The sequence below is a fragment of the Micromys minutus genome (genome assembly GCF_963924665.1).
Source record: "Micromys minutus genome assembly, chromosome: 1".
Lineage (NCBI taxonomy): Eukaryota > Metazoa > Chordata > Mammalia > Rodentia > Muridae > Micromys > Micromys minutus.
Genome location: NC_137969.1, coordinates 158,487,863 through 158,506,277, shown reverse-complemented (window position 1 = coordinate 158,506,277; position 18,415 = coordinate 158,487,863). Strand labels below are relative to the sequence as shown.

General features: G+C 38.3%; 1 protein-coding gene across 7 annotated transcripts in view; it reads right to left on the bottom strand.

Annotated features, from left to right (window-relative positions):
- ITSN2 (intersectin 2) overlaps nucleotides 1-18,415 on the bottom strand; it is a 115,463-nt gene that overhangs the window by 58,125 nt on the left and 38,923 nt on the right. For 6 of the 7 annotated variants that reach the window (XR_013975111.1, XM_080920295.1, XM_080920296.1 and 3 more), the window contains 7 exons: nucleotides 15,370-15,455; nucleotides 14,121-14,383; nucleotides 13,253-13,402; nucleotides 12,330-12,470; nucleotides 11,073-11,160; nucleotides 8,335-8,474; nucleotides 7,087-7,167 (listed from right to left, as the gene is read on the bottom strand). Coding sequence is in view for 6 of the 7 variants with exons in the window: in XM_080920295.1 (XP_080776421.1) it covers nucleotides 7,087-7,167; nucleotides 8,335-8,474; nucleotides 11,073-11,160; nucleotides 12,330-12,470; nucleotides 13,253-13,402; nucleotides 14,121-14,383; nucleotides 15,370-15,455 (949 nt within the window). In the remaining variant the exon portion in view is untranslated. The remainder of the gene's footprint in view (nucleotides 1-7,086; nucleotides 7,168-8,334; nucleotides 8,475-11,072; nucleotides 11,161-12,329; nucleotides 12,471-13,252; nucleotides 13,403-14,120; nucleotides 14,384-15,369; nucleotides 15,456-18,415) is intronic. The other variant, XM_080920298.1, reaches the window with a different exon arrangement.

The following is an 18,415-nucleotide window of genomic DNA, read 5'->3' as shown; positions in this document are numbered from 1 at the left end:
TAATGTATGGTATCCCCTCATCCTCCTAGTGACAAAACTCTAAACCAAAACCAGGAAAACCTGTATATTTCCAGAACCAAATTAAGCCAGAGGTAAAGCAACTGTGCTGTGTACCTGGCCTAAGGGTAGTGTGGTGACTGAAGCTGTCCAAGTGTCTGGGACTTACAAAAATGCTGTGATCGGGTTAAGTCTTACACAGCTCTTAGATTCCATAATTTTATTTGTTATTTCTGTCTCTAAAAATCTACTGAAAAACAAGAGTGTGGCAGTTACATGGAGAAGCACGCCTCTAGGAGAAGTTCACACAAGTCTGAGTCAGGTCTGTCAATTATACTTGAATTATGTCATCAAAGATCTAGTTTCCCAATCAGAATGTGTCTCACAGAGCTGCTGCTGTTCAGGTAAAAGTAACTAATCCAGGTAAGTGCTTATAGTGCTGCAGGCTTCATGCTTAGATTCTCAATAAGTATTAGCTATTAGTGGTGGAAGCCAGGACTTAAGAGACTTCTACACTTTGAGGGAATATAAATAACAACCAAATTAATGTATGATCTTAAGCTGTGTAACATTATCCTCCAACTTATCCTTTAAGATTGAGCTACAATAACTTTCCAAGGTTTTAAGCCTTGAGTCCTTGAAATGGGCCTTCTTCCAATGGCTAACTTAGGACAAAAAGTCTAATAACTGGAACCTCTCCCAGCACAGGGTGAGTAATTCTTATAGTTTCAAGTTTTGTCAAGAACTAGGAAGTTGAATAAGATATAAAAGAAACTCATTTACAGGTACTGGGACACTGTCAAGGCACCAGAGATGGTAAGATTCTGGAAAGAGTAAATCAGAGAAAGGTGACAGGTACTCAACACCCAGTGCTTCCTCGTTCCACCCATCTGAGAAGCTGACAGAAAGCAGTGTCTAAGTAGCTGAGCAGGGCATCCACCTCTGGGAAGGGCTGGGGTAAACAAGCCGGAATTCTGTAAGGTCCATTAGTCCGAATGCTTTGAATCTGCATGTCCAGAGGTTGAGGGTCCTGTTCCTAATTGGTTTTTGATCTATCAATAAAGATGCCAGTGGTCAATGAGTGAGCACAGGGTGAGACACTGAGAGTTTCCCAGGTAGAACACAGGGAGAATCAAAAGGACTCTAGAAGAAGAGGAAGGCCACACAGTAATGGCAGTTTTCGGGCCTGGGGTAGCAAGGGAAGGTTTAGGAACGCCCAGTCATTGAATTAGCTAAGACATTTTAAGACTAATTGGCACGTGTGTTTTCCATTTTTGGATCCAAGATACTTTCTGGCGGGTGTACAAACCTGGGATTCGTTGGGAGCTCAAAGTGGTGCAGCCAAAAAAAACCTCATGCTAGAGTTGCATATTTTGATTGTCTATCATGGACCTCTCAGGATTTGGGAGTAAGTATGGGGCTCTGGGTTCCAGAGAGCTACATTCTGTTCCCATCATGGTATGGAACATGGATTAGGCAAGCAGACATATTCTGGAGCAGTAGCTGAGAATATACATCTATCTGATCTACAAGTGTGAAGGCAAAGAAAGAGGTAGGGAGGGAGTGAGAGAGCAAGGGAGAAAAGGAGGAGAGGGAGAGGCAAGAGCACAGGTGAGTGAGGGGTGGTGGGAAGAATGAGCTAGCTACTGGTCTAGGCTTCTGAAATCTCAACATCCACTCCTAGAGACAGACCTCCTCCAGCACAGCCACACCTCCTGATCAAGGCAGTTCTACCAACCAATGTCCAAACATTTAAACATATAAACCTACGAGGGCATTCTCATTCAAACCACCACAGAAGTATATCAGTCCTGCTTTCAATCAGCTCAGTCAGTAATTGAATTAAGATGATTTGTTCCACTCTGTTTGCCAAAAGCAAAAGGAAATCACTTATGGAAAGAAGGTGACCTTGTATCTCAAATCATAAATGAATATCCAAGTTATTTCTGTCAATTTTTTTATATAAAAAGCTTGGCTGATATTTAACAAAAAAATATGTATATTAGAAGTCAATAAACTAAGAAAACAGGCTAGAGATGGCTCAGAACTTAAGGCTGCTGTTTCAGAAGCTTTGAATTGGATTCCCAGCACCCCCACTCAGCAGCTCACAACCACCTACAACTCCACTTTCAGAGAATCTGGTATTCTCTTCTGGTATTTGTAGGCACTGGGCATGCACATGGTACACGCACATACAAGCCAGCAGATTAATATTGATCCTAAATAAATCAGGGGTGCAGACTGTAGTCTCCAGGATATTCACTACTAGAAAAATAAAGGAAGGTAAAACTAGGTCGCGGAGAAGAAAGAGGTAGAGTTAACACAAAAACTTCTCAGTTCCTCTCCCTCCCAGAGGAAACTACAGACAGTTGCTAAGGAAGAGATGGGTGTAACCGTTGTTAAACTGCCATAGTTTAAATAAATAACTCCCCACCCATGCTCGGGAAGAATCCTAATTAAATGAAGTAGGCTTTTTAAAAATGCAAGGAGACTTTTTAGGAAGTACAAGAGGGACAATGGTGGTGGCCTATGCTCAAAGTATATCATATATGTTCATGAAACTGTAAACAGATAGGCAGATAGGCATAGGGAATATGCTCAAAACATATTATATATGTGCAGGAAACTGTAAACAAATAATGTACTAAAAAGAGCAAGGTAAGAAAAATATAAAATAGATGAGTCAAAATAACAGAAAAAATATTTTATAGTCCAAATTTGTCAGTAACTTTATTAAACAGACTACTCCAATTAAATATAAAACTGAAATGATAAACTATAGCTATGTTACATAAAAGATAGAATATAAATGAAATATATAACAGTGTATAAATAAGGTAGAAAAGGGTATTCCATGCCAAAAAGGCAAAAGAAAGGCAGGAAACTTATCAGGAAACATTATCTTTGAAAGAATTGTGTGTGGGGTGGGTGGGGTGGGGGTGTGGTGTGCATGCTTCTGTGCATCTATATTAACACATGCTTGTAGGCCAGAAGTCAACCTTGAGTGGCTTTCCTCGGGGCTCTCTATCTTGTTTTTGAGACGGGACCTCTCACTAGGACATTGGGCTCAATTAGGATAGGCTGGCTAGCCAGAAAGCCCTGGGGATAACACTGTCTCTGCCTCCCCTTCTATGTGGTATCTATTACTTCCTACACTGGGCTTATAAGCATACCACCATGTGAAGACTTTCCCATTGATAAATTGGGATTAAACTCAGGTTTTCATAGTTAAATACCCATACATCCAGCACTTTGCCAAGCGAGTTATCTCCCAGGTCTCCTATTCCACTTTTTTGTTTGTTTTGTTTGATTGTTTTTGGGTTTTATTGTACAGGTTCTTACTATGTAGCCCAAATTGGACTCACCTTGAGTCACTTGTAGCTCAAGGTGGCCTAGAACGTGCAGACTTCCTGCCTTAGTCTCCCAATGCTGGGATTATAGTGGTACTATAGGCAGAAAAACTAGTCCTTAAGGCAAGAAGCATCTCTAGAGGAGCTATTGTGACAGATGAGCCTATCCACCAGTAAACGACAATTTACAATCTACTCACACTAGCAGCATAGCCTCAAAATCTGTAAGAAAGCAAAATTAAGAGACAAATGCATAAGCAAAGTGGGGAATCCTCATCTCAATCTCTGTAACTGACAGAAAAAAGCAGACAAGAAAATGAGCACACCAAAGCCTTCACTATAGCGCAACAGCTTTTAATCCAAGGGCCAATGTGCTTCTAAGGTTTTAAAATTCTTTTTAGGAGAATTCAGAAGTCATGAATGGACTAGGACCAAGATTAATTTTTATTTTCACTAACTTCTATCTGAAATCCAGCATTTTCATTAATTTCAAATGTAAGCAATAAATCATCATATTACTCATATTTATGACATTTTCAAAAATAGAAACCGAAGATCTTCTTGTAGTTACAGATTACTTGGTACCTTAACTTAAAAACAGTATATCTGTCATTAGATCTTATTTAATTCATAATTATAGAATCACATATACTTAAACTTCTATATTTTAATATATATGGTAGTGCTAGGGATTGGACCTAGGGCTAAGTGCATGCTAGGCAAGTGCCTTAACACTGGGTTACACTGCTAGTCCCTCATTTAAGATGTGAGATGAGGTCTAGACAGAAGTCCACAGCATAAACATGGGTAAGATGCTTTGCTTCAGAAACCAAAGTTACTAAACCATGCCTCAAAGCAGTTCTTCAAGTACACATTTCCTGCTACTGTACCTCATCTTGGAGAGAAGATGTATACCTGACACACATATTACCCCTACCCAGCAGGAGGGTACCACTAACAATTCTGGTGTTGGCAGATTCAGTTTTCCTTCTGTAGAAAAGCACTTCCTTGGTTACTACTCAGAGTCAATAGTGGTAGGTTAGGTTGTTGTTGGTTTTTTGTTTTTTTTTTTTTTTTTTTTTTTTTTTTCTTAAATCACACTAGATATTTTAAGGATTTTGTGCAACACTTTGATAAGAACAGCAAAGGTATTTGTATAGCACATGGGCTGAGAAAACTTTGCACCTGCCTGTGCCTGTGTGCCTGCTATTTCATCATCACCTACTTACTCATCACCAGACACTGAGTTTCATTTACTGTCTTTAACCTCTATGTTGATGATCCAATCAAAACCTAATTCTGAGGTCAGAATTTTTAAGTGCTTCTTAATGGGACATTCTTATTAATATGCTTTGAGTTCTATTAACATAAAAAACAGAACAACCACTAGGCAAATACCCTTTTCTTCATACTAAGTTCTTGGCTTCTGAGCTTTTGCCATTTCAAGGGTTTCTCAGCTTCACTGAGACCCCCCACTCCGTTGGCTTTAGCATTCCCTTTCTTAGTCAGCACCACTTTCTCTAGGATCCTTTTATACTCAGTTACTATTTCAGAGTTTATCTTTGTCATAATTCTCATGTTACAATCTGTAACCCCCTTCCCTTCCATCTTAGCCAATGTCTGCTCAAATTCTAAACCTCTATGAAGCTGAACCAATCTCACTTGCCATGTCTGTGCTTGTATCTAAGCAGCTGTAAATTAGTAAAGGAAAATCATAGAATTAGGCATGTAGTCTTCAATTTAAACTCATGACCTGGAATAAAATAGACATTTAACACTGCTCAACACATTGCTTTCTTCTCTCATGCTTGTATTATCCACCTACTTTAGGCCCCCCTCTCAATTTCCTAATTCCCCCACACATTCTTTTTCCTAAACACCCCAACTAGGATTAGCCCTCCCACTGACCTATCCTCCAACCTGTGGAAAATTCTTTTTAAAGGAATTCTTTTATCTATGCTCCAGATTTCTTTCTTTTCTTTTCTTTTTTTCATTCACTTAATTTTTCTTCTTTTGTGTGTGTGTTCACATGTGTTTGTATGTGTAGACCAGAGTTCTCAGATGTCCTCCACCTTATTTTCAATAATGTTTTTAATTTATTCTTTGAAAATTTCATACAATGTATTGTGATCATATTCATCCTCCTCCCCCAACTCATCCCCTAACTCTCTACCCACCCAAGTTCATATCCTCTTTCTCTTTTAAAAAGAAAGAAAACAAACAACCCTATGGAGTCCAGCCTATGTTGGCTGACTACTCCTAGGCATGGGGCTCTCCTGTACCCTGGCACATGGTTGACATAGTATCCACTTTATTTGAGATAAGGTCCCTTACCTTCTAGTGCCCCTAGCCTAGGGATTACAGGTGTGTGTGCCACATCTGGCTTTTTTACATAGGCCCTTTGCATGGTGAACATGTAAGCAAGGGCTGTGATCTATAAGTCTCATACCTAGTATAATCAGCCCCCATCCTTCCTTTCACATCCTTTGGTGTTCTTTGTCCCTTCATTTAACATCTCTCAGCCTCCTGCCTTCTATTCTTGTCAGGGTGCCTAAGAAGCAGTAACTGTCTTCATTCCCACCCACTGCTGACCCACTGCAACTGAGACAGTGGTCCTCAGAGGACCCTGCTGCAGGAGTCAATGGAAGTTTTCACCATTGTGCTAAGTGATCCCTCTGTATCACCTTACAGCAATGACTAAAAGGCTTCTTTTCCTGCTTTCTGTAAGCACAGTCAAGTTTCCTAGCCACTGACTAACAGATTTCACACCCGTTAGTGTCCTACATTGCCTCTGGTCAAAGTATCAATAAGCAGTGAAAAACTAGAAGGCAGGAAGCAGAAGGAAGAAAGTAAAGCAGGACAGAGTCTTCTGCTGGCCTGTAGAGAATCAATGCTAACGGGAAGAATCAGAATATTGTAGGATGAGTACAGTCCACAGATCCACACTGGACACATTTATAATGAAGAACTCACACTTTAGTCTCCATATGATCTGTAGCAAACGTCTAAGACCAGATAACCTTGTCAGTCATGTTCTAATATTTGGGACCCTGCTGCTATTTCCTTTTGCAGTCTGACTTACCTTTCAAAAAAGTGGGTCTGTAGTTACTGTGGGATATATAAGGAACTGCCTATTGCATTCATTTTATCAATGAGTAGTTGGGTAGGCAAGTATTTCATATAAATCACCTGTCTTTAAACTACACTAAAGGAGGACTTCATTGACTATTTTGAATAGTCTGTGTTTTGCAAAACATATGATTACATGTATTAATTTTTATCTCAAGTGTAATTATGTCAGAATACAAGATTTGGCAGGCAATGATATTATACTACTACTGATTCTTTACATTTTTTCCCTTACATTTGCATTAGGACACAGCCTGGTGCACACAAGACATGACCCTACCCTAGACTGAAGGAAGTAGAAACTTAAGGGATATGGTGATCTACCAAATCACCCCATAGGTAACCCAGTCCACAGGGTTAATGTGAGGGAAGCAGCTGGGTTCCTCATGAATGAGGACCTGTGGACAGTCTTCCTAATTTCTGGCATTAGACTCAAACAGGCATTTAGACAGCAGAAGCATATTAGAGCAAACAGAAGGAAAAAGAGGTTTTATTGTATACGTTATTCCAAACAAAGATAATCAGATAAAGGCAAAGAATAGTCCAGTTTAAAAAAACAAAACAGTAAAGTAACTTTAAAAAAAAAGGAAGCTAGATATTAGAAAATAACCTTAAGTAAGAGGAAGAGGTTGTTGAGACAGCTTAGCAGAGACAAAAGGCACTGAAGAACAGAGTCATCCATATTCCCACACTGTAAGATAAGGCAGACAAAAGGCCAATTAAACTATGTACAGATTTAAAAAGAATCTAAGGAAGATAACTGGACGGGCTTGTTTGACAAATGATCACTTTTTGATTTTTCTAAAGAATATATCTTTGTGTAAAGTACATTATCAGCATTAGTCACCTCAATTTTCTGTTTTTAACTAAAGCCACCATGATGTTTTTTTATCATACTGTTTATTCCATTGTTGTTGCTAATGTTACTCTAGTAAATCAGCAAGATAAAAAAAACATGAAAAAATTAGCTTTTTAAAGAATTACTATAGAAAACTGTATGCTCTGATAACTTTATGAGTAGTTAGCAAAGAATGAACTGAGACTACTCCCAATGTGAATAAAGTTCCATTAGTCTAGTTTTATCTTTTATTACCTCCATTCATAGCTTCAATATCCAGCTAACATTTTATTATCTCCATTCATATGGCTTCAGTATCCAATTACCATTGTCCCGTAAGAAAACATGCAGTACGCTAAGGCATCTGCTCTGCCGCGGTGGCAAACAGTAAATCAATGAATCATGAACTGTACTTTTCAGATGAAATTTATGGTCTTAGATTCACTTCAGATCTTACTAAACACTGTATTACTTCTTAAAAGTTATTTATATTAGAGCAAAGAGACAAACAAATAAACAAAAAAGAATTTAGTGTGTTAGAAGACCTACCATCAGAGCAATTTGGAAATTTCCATCTTTCCCCCTCCTCCCCATTTTGAGATAGGCTCTCAAGTGGCCCAGGCTGGTCTTAAACTCTCTAGGTTGCTGAGTAATGGCCTTGAGTTCTGATCCTTTTGTGCCAGCCTCCCAGCTTCTGGGATCTGCAGGTGTGCACCACCATGGCCAGTCTGTTCTCTACTTTAGAGTGGTGTAACATTACTTCTCAAGTGCTGGCAATGATGGCTGCTTTGGAGATGCACAGATGCCAATAAAGAGAGCATATAGTCATCAGACCCTGGAGACTCTGGGGAAACCATTTCATCTCATGACACAATGTTCACTAAACTTCAGAGGACATCAAAAACAATACTATGACTCTAGTAATTGGAATAAGCAATTATAAAGTGCAACACCTGTGTCAACAGCGGTTCTTTTAGCAAGACGCAGCCACAAAGCATGGAGATAATAGGAGATAAATACCTTCAGTTGATTGTTAAATGAATCCATTTCTGAGAGCTTAGATGCAGTTTCTTTTTCAAGAGCATCTAATTGTTCTTTAAGTCTTTGGCATAATTCTTCCTTTTCTAATGACTTTTTATGAAGCAAACTGATCCCTGAATCTGAAGTATAAAAATAGCAAGTCAGTTCACATTTCATGTCATTTCCTGTCTGGTCAAAATGATGTAACTAAAGAGATACAAATAGTATACAATACGGAGACAATTTTTATTCCCAAATAATACCTTATAAAGGTCCTCAAAGGAAATGGATATAAATATTGGTTCTGTACTGAAAGATCAGGACTTGAAAAACTCCACATCAGAAAAGGTGTTTGACCAAACACAAGGAGCATGCTACCATCTACCTCATTAAGTGTGACTCACAGCAAGTGCTCAGTGAGCAGGACGTGCTCTTAAAGTACCTTCATACTTACTTATGATGACCTCAAGAACAGAGAACTACTCAACAGCAAGCATTAATAACAAGATTATTTAATAACACATTTTAAGAGGTAAAAAGACATAGTTTCACTATACATGATTTTTTTAAAAAAATTATACAAGGATAGAGGATAGAGAAACTAGGTATAAAAAGTGTTTTCTATTAAAATGAAATAGTAAAATTTCTACCTAAATTCATAACCTAAAATTTTGTATTTTTAGGCTATAGAAATCAAGTGGAGAATTTGAGTAAAATTAATCATATGGTGTAAAAAGCTAAGTCCTTCTGGATCTGAAACCCCAACTTCCCGTTTTAAGTATCTATAATAAATTAATGAATGAATTAATAAATACACACTTAAGATATGTATATGTTTATTCAATTTTTACTTAATAGACTCATAGTATCTACAGCATTATGTAACATTCATATATTTATTATTTAAATTTTGGTGATATAGATCGAAACAGGGCTTCACACCAACATTCAAGGTGAGCACAGAGCCACAAACCCAGTCTTAAGCTATTTTAAAATTTAATATTCTATTTTATCAATTAGGACATGCAAATCTAGTTCCATTTCCATAGTAAACTACACTATGCCTGCTCCATTTAAAAGTAACCAACCCTTTCTATGGTAAGCAGCATCCTACTCTGTTTCCTGGAGCTCAGCTTGCTGCTCACACTTTCATTTTCTCTACCTGCTTTCCTATGCACACCTGTCTCCACCCTATTGTGCCGATGTTACAATAGACATGGAAGTGCCCCTGCCTTTGAAACAGTGGTTTATTTCTTTCAGATCCACACTCAGATGTGGGTTGTATGATAGCGCAATTTTTCATTATGTAAGGATATGCCTTACTATTTTCTATAATATCTATCCTGATGTACTCTCCCACCAACGGTGTGCCAGATTTTCCTTTACTCTCAAACATGTACTTTACCTTTCTGATAACCTATCCTAACTGGTATGAGGGCTAATTCAGTGATTAGCAATAGTGATCACCTTTCAAACACTAGTGATTCTATCCCTATAGGGGGAAATGTCAATTTAAGTCTTCTGCTCATTTTTAAATTGGACTATGTGGGGTTTTCCTGTTTGTTTTGGAGATTTGTGGAGGGAGAGGTATATTCCCTATATATTTTGGATATTAAACCCCTAACAGCTATATGGTTCACAGAGTTTTTCTCTCAGTCTGTGGATCACATTTCATCTTAGTTGTGCAGAAACCTTTTAGTTTGATATAAAATGATTTGTTTTTTGTCTTACTTCTATGACAATTTACTATTTCTATTTCTATATATTTTCTGAGTTTTAAAAAACTGTTAGTGGGGCTGAAGAGATGGCTCAGTGGTTAAGAGTTCTGGCTGCTCTTCCAGACATCTGGGGTTTAATTCCTAGCACCCCCATGGTGGCTCACAGTTGTATGTATTGTAAACCCCAATTGTAGCATATCCAACACCCTCTTCTGACCACCTCAGGCATTGCACACATGTAGTGCCCAGACATATAATCAGATAGAACACCCAAACATACAACTTTAAAAAGCCTGCTAAAACAAGCAAGAGGACATGAGTTGGAGGTGAGATGGGAAAAATATGAGCCAAATACATTGTATAAAATTCTCAAGGAATTCATTTTATTAAAATGAATATTTTATTTAAATGCTTGCAAAAGATGCCATGGTACTTTTGTCTGTTCTCTTTTGGGAGAGTTTGAAAACTTATACCTTACTTTTAGGTTTTAATCTTTGTTGTTGTTGATTTTGAGAAAGGGTGTTTGTTATTCTTTAGCCTAGGCTGACACAGAATTTGCTAAACAGACTGACCTCAAATTCCTAACAATCCTCTTGTCTCAGTCTACCAAGAGCTATGACAAGCATTACTATGCCCAAGCTTCCGTCTTGAATTCATTTCAGCTAGCTTTCAGGTTGGGGATAAGACAGGGATCAACTTCACTCTTCTGCATGTGGTTGTCCCTCTTTTCCCACACTCTTAATACATGAGGTCATGCTTCCCACTGATTAGTATCTCCGTCTAGACTGTGAATTAATAATAAATCTGCCCTTTTTAAAATTACTTCTTGTCAGGTATCTATCTGGTCACAGCTATGAGATACACAACTAGTATAATTTATAATATTTTTCACATCATTTAAAAAATTGCAAGTATGGGAAAATACTGTTTTAATAGAATAATGCCATTTTATAAAACAATAATATATTTAAAATGATTTAGGAAAGAAATAAAAAAAAAAAAAAAAACACAGAGTCTTACCAGGTGTGTTACTGAGCTGCATGTTTTTAATTCTTTCATTTAATAGTTGCTTCTCAGGTACCAGACAAATAAGCTTATTTTGATATTCCTTTAAAAAGAAAGTTAGACTCTGATTAAAACCAATGTAATTTCCAAGAATTTTTTTGAAAACGTTAAAACATGATTTAATCTCTTTTACACAGAATAGAAACACTACATGGTTGTAGTATAGAATTATATAGGATACAAAAAGAAAATGTATAATCAAATACTGAAGAGTGACTGGCTAAAATGTAAAGATAGGGCTGAAGAGACTGCTCAGTGGTTAAGAGCACTGACTGCTTTTCCAGAGGTCCTGAGTTCAAATTCCAGCAACCACACAACCATCTGTAATGAGATCCGATGCCCTCTTCTGGTGTGTCTGAATATAATAAATAAGTAAATGAAATTTAAAGATAATCAAGAATGCCTTTGTAATGAGTGTCTAAAGACCTAAACTTTCTATACTGTACTGGTGACAGCTGGCAGAGAAGGAGAAGGGCATCTCTGTAGTAGAAAGCATGTGTAAACAAGCCACAGCACTCCATCACAAATGTGTGCACATCAAAGAAGGACAGAACTCTCAGGAGAATAGGGAAGCATTTCAAACCATATAAAAATGGCTTTGCTGTGTTAAGAGGAAAACTGATGTCCATCTTTGTAGTAAAAGGAGTGATGTGAGACAACTCTCCAGGTGGACAATACTCCTAATGTCCTTCATTTGGAAGAGCAATACCTGACCCAGACTTTACAGTAAATAAGTACCAGGTCTCTGAGAGAAACATGCATGTTCTCTCACCACAGCAAACTCATTACTGCAATATAAGATACGGCAAGAATCTGTGTGTCCTGCCACACTTCCAGCACTGATACATGACTCCCGATGCCGTGATTACGCCGTGAGAACTTTCCCTCACTATACAGATTAGTTCCTGTCTTGCTCACTTGGTATGTGAGAACATATAGAAGAGACACTTTCTGTGGTGGAGTAAACCTATCAGACAGTATTAGTGCCTTCATCTGCAATGGACCAAAACAGTAAGTAAAGTCATTTTCATTAAGTTCAAAGTGGTGCAGGTGCATGCAGAACCAAGTTCCCACCTAGCCCAGGTTTTAGAGGCCTATGGACTTTCTAATCTTTCCTATCATAGATCTTCCAGAAACTCAGGGGATCGTGATTCCATAACCACAGCATCTTTCAGAAGAACTGCTGATGCCATTCAGCAGCAAAAGACCCACCTGAAGTTCTTGTTGAAGTTGTTTGATTTCCATAATTTCCAAGTCACACTGTTTATCCAAAACTTCTAGCTCAGTCTTTTGTGTTTGCTTTCTGATTCGGACATCTTGTAGTCTGCCTGAGATCTGCTGATGTTTTCCATTCTAAAGGAAGATCATATACATATATACAGTAAAGGGGTACTAACACTTATAGGACAGGTCCCCGTCAGGAGAAAAGTATTTTTATTTAGTTAAGTTTCATTTTACATTTATAATTCAAAGTCACTGAGAAGGTCAAAGAAAAACCTGTGGGAGTCAGTCTTCTCCTTGCACTATGAGTCCTCAAGACTGACCTCAGCTTTCCAGGTGTGGCATTCACCTGTTCAGTCCACCTTCTCCCATTTTTAAGAAAAAAATATACTATCAAAATGATGGTTCTGAGACACCCTTTTAACGCACAGAAGCTAAAGGTTTTAGACCTATTGTAGCACTGTAACATGATTAATAATTTATTTAAAGCCTAGAAACAGCATCTTTCTGACTAAAGTTATTATGATGCTTTATTTTTAAATATAATTTCAATGCAATTCAAGACAATCAAAAAAAATTAGGCTTCCACTGCACAAAATCTACATTTGGTTCTAGTACATAGGCAAGCACCCACCATGCAGAATTCGGCCATTCTAGCAAGGTGAGGCTTAAGAGGGTCTAGACTGTTTATCTTCTCATTTTGCAGTTCAAAGAACTTGACCCTCTAACGTGTGATGTGTAAGAATCAGTTAAATAGAGTGACTATATTAGTTTAAAATTAATGTTTCAAACTGAAAACATCTGGGTAAGCGGCTTGGTTGTGTGTTTCCTGTTTATTCAAACCCTTTTGATTGAAGCACACCCTGGACAGGAAGCGCCAGCCCCATTCAGATCAGGTTCACAACTCTCCATACCACTGCCTCCAGTTCAAGGTGGAGACTTTTCTTTTTAGACTTCAGCCTGGCAATCTCCTCTTGTTCTCTATTCTTCTGATTGAGAAGCTCCTGTCGACGGATTCTTTCCCACTCTAAACGCCGTTGTCTTTCAAGTTCCTGTTTTGCTGCCTAAAGATAACAAATTAATGTTTCAATTTATAAAATTCTGCATTATTCAAAACCTCGTGGGATGACAGCATTTATGAGTAAGTGGCCACAGTGCCCAAGAGCAGGTAGACAACGTAGTTTCCCAATGAACCCTAGGACAGCACGAGGTAGCTTTTATTCATCAGTTTGCAATTACTTCAAAGAACCATATCTTTGTTACAGTCATTCTTCTTTTATTTTCTTTTAAAAAGTCAAAGGAAGGCTTCATAAGTATAAAAAATCAGAAAGAATAATTATACCATTATTTTGGTATCAGAGGAGAAACAATTTCATTTACAATTTTTCAGAACACTGTAATTTACTGAATTTCATTCCTAGCCCTTAAAGACAGTGGTTTTGGACCCTGTATAATACTAGGCTGACTTCTTGATTCACCGTGATTCTGGCCCTTCAATTCTTCACACTTTGGTTCTGAATTCTAAGCTTGCCTTCACCCAGTGACCTTGTCAGCCTCATGTCCAAGTAAATGCAGCTCGGCTCAGCTGCGTGATCAGGCCTCCTCTGACTGGGCCGCACTTGCACATGCTCTAGGTTTCCACAACTCTGCCACGAAGCCCCTACTGCTCTTACACACAGAGATCCTCTTCATCCAGGGAAAGAGAGGCAGCTCGGTTCAGGAAAGGAATAGTGACATGGTTCAGATGGAAAAGCACGGCAACACGCTCACTGAGAAACTTACCTCTCGTCTTTCTATCTCTTTCCTCCTCTCTTCCTCCCGCTGGCGCTCCAGTTCTCTCTGTTTCTCTAAGCGTTTCTCCAACTCCAGCTGCTTCTTCCATTCTTGCTCTTGGAGTTCTCTCTGTTTCCGCTCCCACTCCTCCTTTTCTTTCTGCGCTTTGCGCTCAGCCTCCCTCTGCTGCTGCTCCATCAACACTTGGCGTCGCTTCTCCAGCTCCATGTTTCCTCGCTCATAGTTGGCTTTCCGTTTGTCCTCAAAAGTAACTAAAAAGGAGAGAGAGAGACTATGCTTTATCTGAAGCCTCCAGTGCCTCTCATCTAGTTCAATATACTCTGCTTAGAAGTCACTTAAGAGGTCTGCTGTTCTTGCTCTCTATGGATACTTCTAACTCAAATGTAAAAAAAGTATTCACTTTCCTGTAAAAAATGTCATTTAAAAAACCCACAATTTTCTACACTGATTCTATTCAAACACTGGCTATGCAAGCCAATAAAAATGCTTGTTTACTTTTTCTCAGTGCTTGCTTCAAATACCCAAGCTTGTGTTTCTTCTACCATATGTCACTAACTTTTTGAAGAAGGTGGTTGTTTGGCTTGGTTTACAGTGCTGGAGATCAAAATCAGTACTGGCTAAACATTCTACTATTGAACCATAACCCCCGTCTTTTCACTAACTTCTAAATAATTTAAAATAATCATGTCTTCATTCTTTCAATGAACATTTAAAACTCTTTTCAAAGCTAAAGATTTCATTACAAAGCTTGATCTGAATCTCCCTTAAGTGGACGAAATACTAATTTTTCAAATATACACATGCTTCCCTCTTTATCTTTTTCAGTCTTATTCTTCATTAAAATATATAAGTAATTTAAAACATCCCAATGAGCTGGTGATGTTACCTAAGTCCATTGGTTCTATCCCCAGTAACACACACACACACACACACACACACACACACACACACACACACATGCACACACACGTATACACACTTGGAGACGAACACAAATCTCACCCATTCAGTATATTCTGGTAGCTTATCATTTTTAAGTCTATAAATACTCTAAATATTTGTACTTCAATGTAGGTTTATATTACGTGACACATGATTGGACAGTGAAGAGATAGGCGGGGAAAGAGGCTGGAGGAGCAGAAGAGGAGGCAGGAGGCAGGATTGACGGAGGAGGAGAATTTAAAATAATTATGATTTTGATTTTAAAATAAATTAATTAAAAGTGTAAAATTAACACCTGGCAATTTCTTCTGAGGTTCCTCTTCTTGTGTTTTCTGATATGAAGGCAGAGTTCCATTAATGGAATCAATTTGCTTTCCCCCTCTAAGAAGAACAAAAAATAAAGAGCCATCACAAAGTCTAAGAATTTTCAGACTAAAAAGTACAGATTACCAACAATTAAAGTAAGTTCATATTTAAAATATAGTATTAAGGGTATTTACACCACAGCATGACCTTTAGTCACAATGTACAAAGTACTTGGATTTTTTTTAAACATATGAATGTGTATTCAGATAATATCCTAAATATATTTACACAAATAATATTTACTATTAAGGTCTAATGAGATGGTAGATACTCATATGCAGAGCTGACAACCTGAGTTCAACTCCAGATCCCACAAGAGAATACTGCCTCCTGAGACTCAGCCTTTGACCTCCACTGGTGTACCTGTGACTATGAGGACACAGGTGCCCGCACATACACACATGCACAATCAATACATGTATAAGTAAATAATTTATTTTTAAAAATCATTTACTCATTCACTCATGGTACTGGAAAACAAACCTAGAATGCAAACATGCACTTCATGTGTAACCTTTTCCACTGAGCAGCATCCCAGCCACGAATCATTTTTATTTATAATAATATGTCATATTATTAGTGTGTCATATCAGATAATATCTAGTATACTAAAATGTTTTTTTTTACATTTTTTTCATTTTTTTAACTAGATACTCTGTATTTACATTTGAGATGTTATCCCTTTCCCCCATCCCATTCCCATCCCCCCTCCCCCTCTGTTTTCCTTCACAAAGGTGTACTCCCTCCTAATCACCCTCTCCACCCCATTGCTTTGACATTCCCCTACATTGGGAAAATGTTCCCTCCCTGGACCAAAAGCTTCTTCTCACATTGATGCCAGACACTGAGAGCTTCAGATACACATGCAACTGGATCAATAGGTATCTCAATGTGTGCACAAAGGTTGGTGTTTTAGTCCATGAGAGTTGTGAAGGGTGTGGTTGGTTGGTAATGTTGTTCTTCCCATGAGGTTGCAACCCTTTCAGCTCCTTCAGTCCTTTCTTTAACAACCTCATTGGGGTCCCCGAGTTAAGTCTGATACTTAGCTGCAAGCATGCTCAGCCGTATCTGTATGACTCTAACATAGTCCCTGAGGAGGCATATGTTCCTGTCAGTAAGTACTTCTCGGCATTAGCTATAGTGCTTGGATTTGGTGGCTGCATATACGATAGATTCCCAGGTGAGGCGACTTCTGAATGAATTTTCTTCAATCCCTGTTCCTCTATTTGACCTTGCATTTCCTCCTGTGAGTGTTTTGTTCTCCCTTCTAAGACGGACTAAGGCATCCCCATTTTGGCCTCCTTTTTTTCGAACTTCATAATGTCTGTGAATTGTTTCTTGGGTATTCAGAGCTTTCTGGGGCTAGTATGTACTTATTGGTGAGTGCATACCATGTGTGTTTGTTTGTGACTGGGTTACCTCACTAAGGACGATAGTCTCTAGTTCCATCCATTTGCCTATGAATTTCATGAAGTCATCATTTCTAATAGCTGAGTAGTACTCCATTGTATAAATGTACCACACTTTCTGTATCCATTCCTCTGCTGAAGGACATTTGGGTTCTTCCCAGCTTCTGGCTATTATAAATAAGGATGCTATAAACATGGAGGAGCATGTGTCTTTGTTATATGTTGAATCAACTTTTGGGTATATGCCCAGGAGTGGAATAGCTGGGTTTTCAGGTAGTACTATGCCCAATTTTCTGAGGAACCATCAGACTGATTTCCAGAGTGGTTGTACAAGCTTACAACCCCACCAAAAGTAGAGGAGTATTCCTCTTTTTCCACATCCTCACCAGCATCTGCTGTCACCTGAGCTTTTGATCTTAGCCATTACGACGGGTGTGAGGTGAAATCTCAGGGTTGTTTTGATTTGCATTTCCCTGATGACCAGGGATGTTGAGCATTTCTTTAGGTGCTTCTCAGCCATTCGATATTCCTCTGTTGAGAATTCTTTGTTTACCTCTGTACCCCATTTTTTAATAGGATTATTTGATTCTCTAGAATCAGGCTTCTTAAGTTCTTTGTATTATATTGGATATTAGCCCTCTATCAGATGTAGGATTGGTAAAGATCCTTTCCCAATTTGTTGGCTGCTATTTTGTCTTCTTGACAGTCTCCTTAGCCTTACAGAAGCTTTGCAATTTCATGAGGTCCCATTTGTTGATTCTTGCTCTTAGAGCATAAGCCATTGGTATTCTGTTCAGGAAAATTTCCCCTGGTCCTATGTGTTCTAAGCTCTTCCCCACTTTTTCTTCTAATAGTTTCAGTGTACCTGATTTTATGTGGAGGTCTTTGATTCACTTGCACTTGAGCTTTGTACAAGGAGATAAGAAAGAATCGATTTGCATTCTTCTGCATGCTGAGTGCCAGTTGAACCAACACCATTTGCTGAAGAGGCCGTCCTTTTTTTATTGAATGTTTTTAGCTCCTTTGTCAAAGATCAAGTGACCATAGATGTGTGGATTCATTTCTGGGTCTTCAATTCTGTTCCATTGATCTACCTGCCTATCTCTGTACCAATACCAGGCAGTTTTTATCACAATTGATCTGTAATATAGCTTGAGGTCAGGGATGATGATTCCCCCAGAAGTTTTTTTATTGTTGAGAATGGTTTTTGCTATTCTGGGTTTTTTGTTATTCCCAATGAATTTGCAAATTGCTCTTTTTAACTCTATGAAGAATTGAGTTGGAATTTTGATGGGGATTGCATTGAATCTTTATATTGCTTTTGGCAAGATGGCCATTTTTACAATGTTGATCCTTCCAATCCATGAGCATGGGAGATCTTTCCATCTTCTGAGGTCTTCTTCAATTTCCTTCTTCAGAGTCTTGAAGTTCTTGTCATACACATCCTTCACTTGCTTGATTAGGGTCACCCCAAGGTATTTTATAGTGTTTGTGACAAGTACTTGAATGTTAATCAGAGAGATCCAGATTCAGCTAACTGCTGTTTATGAGCAAGTTTTCCTAATC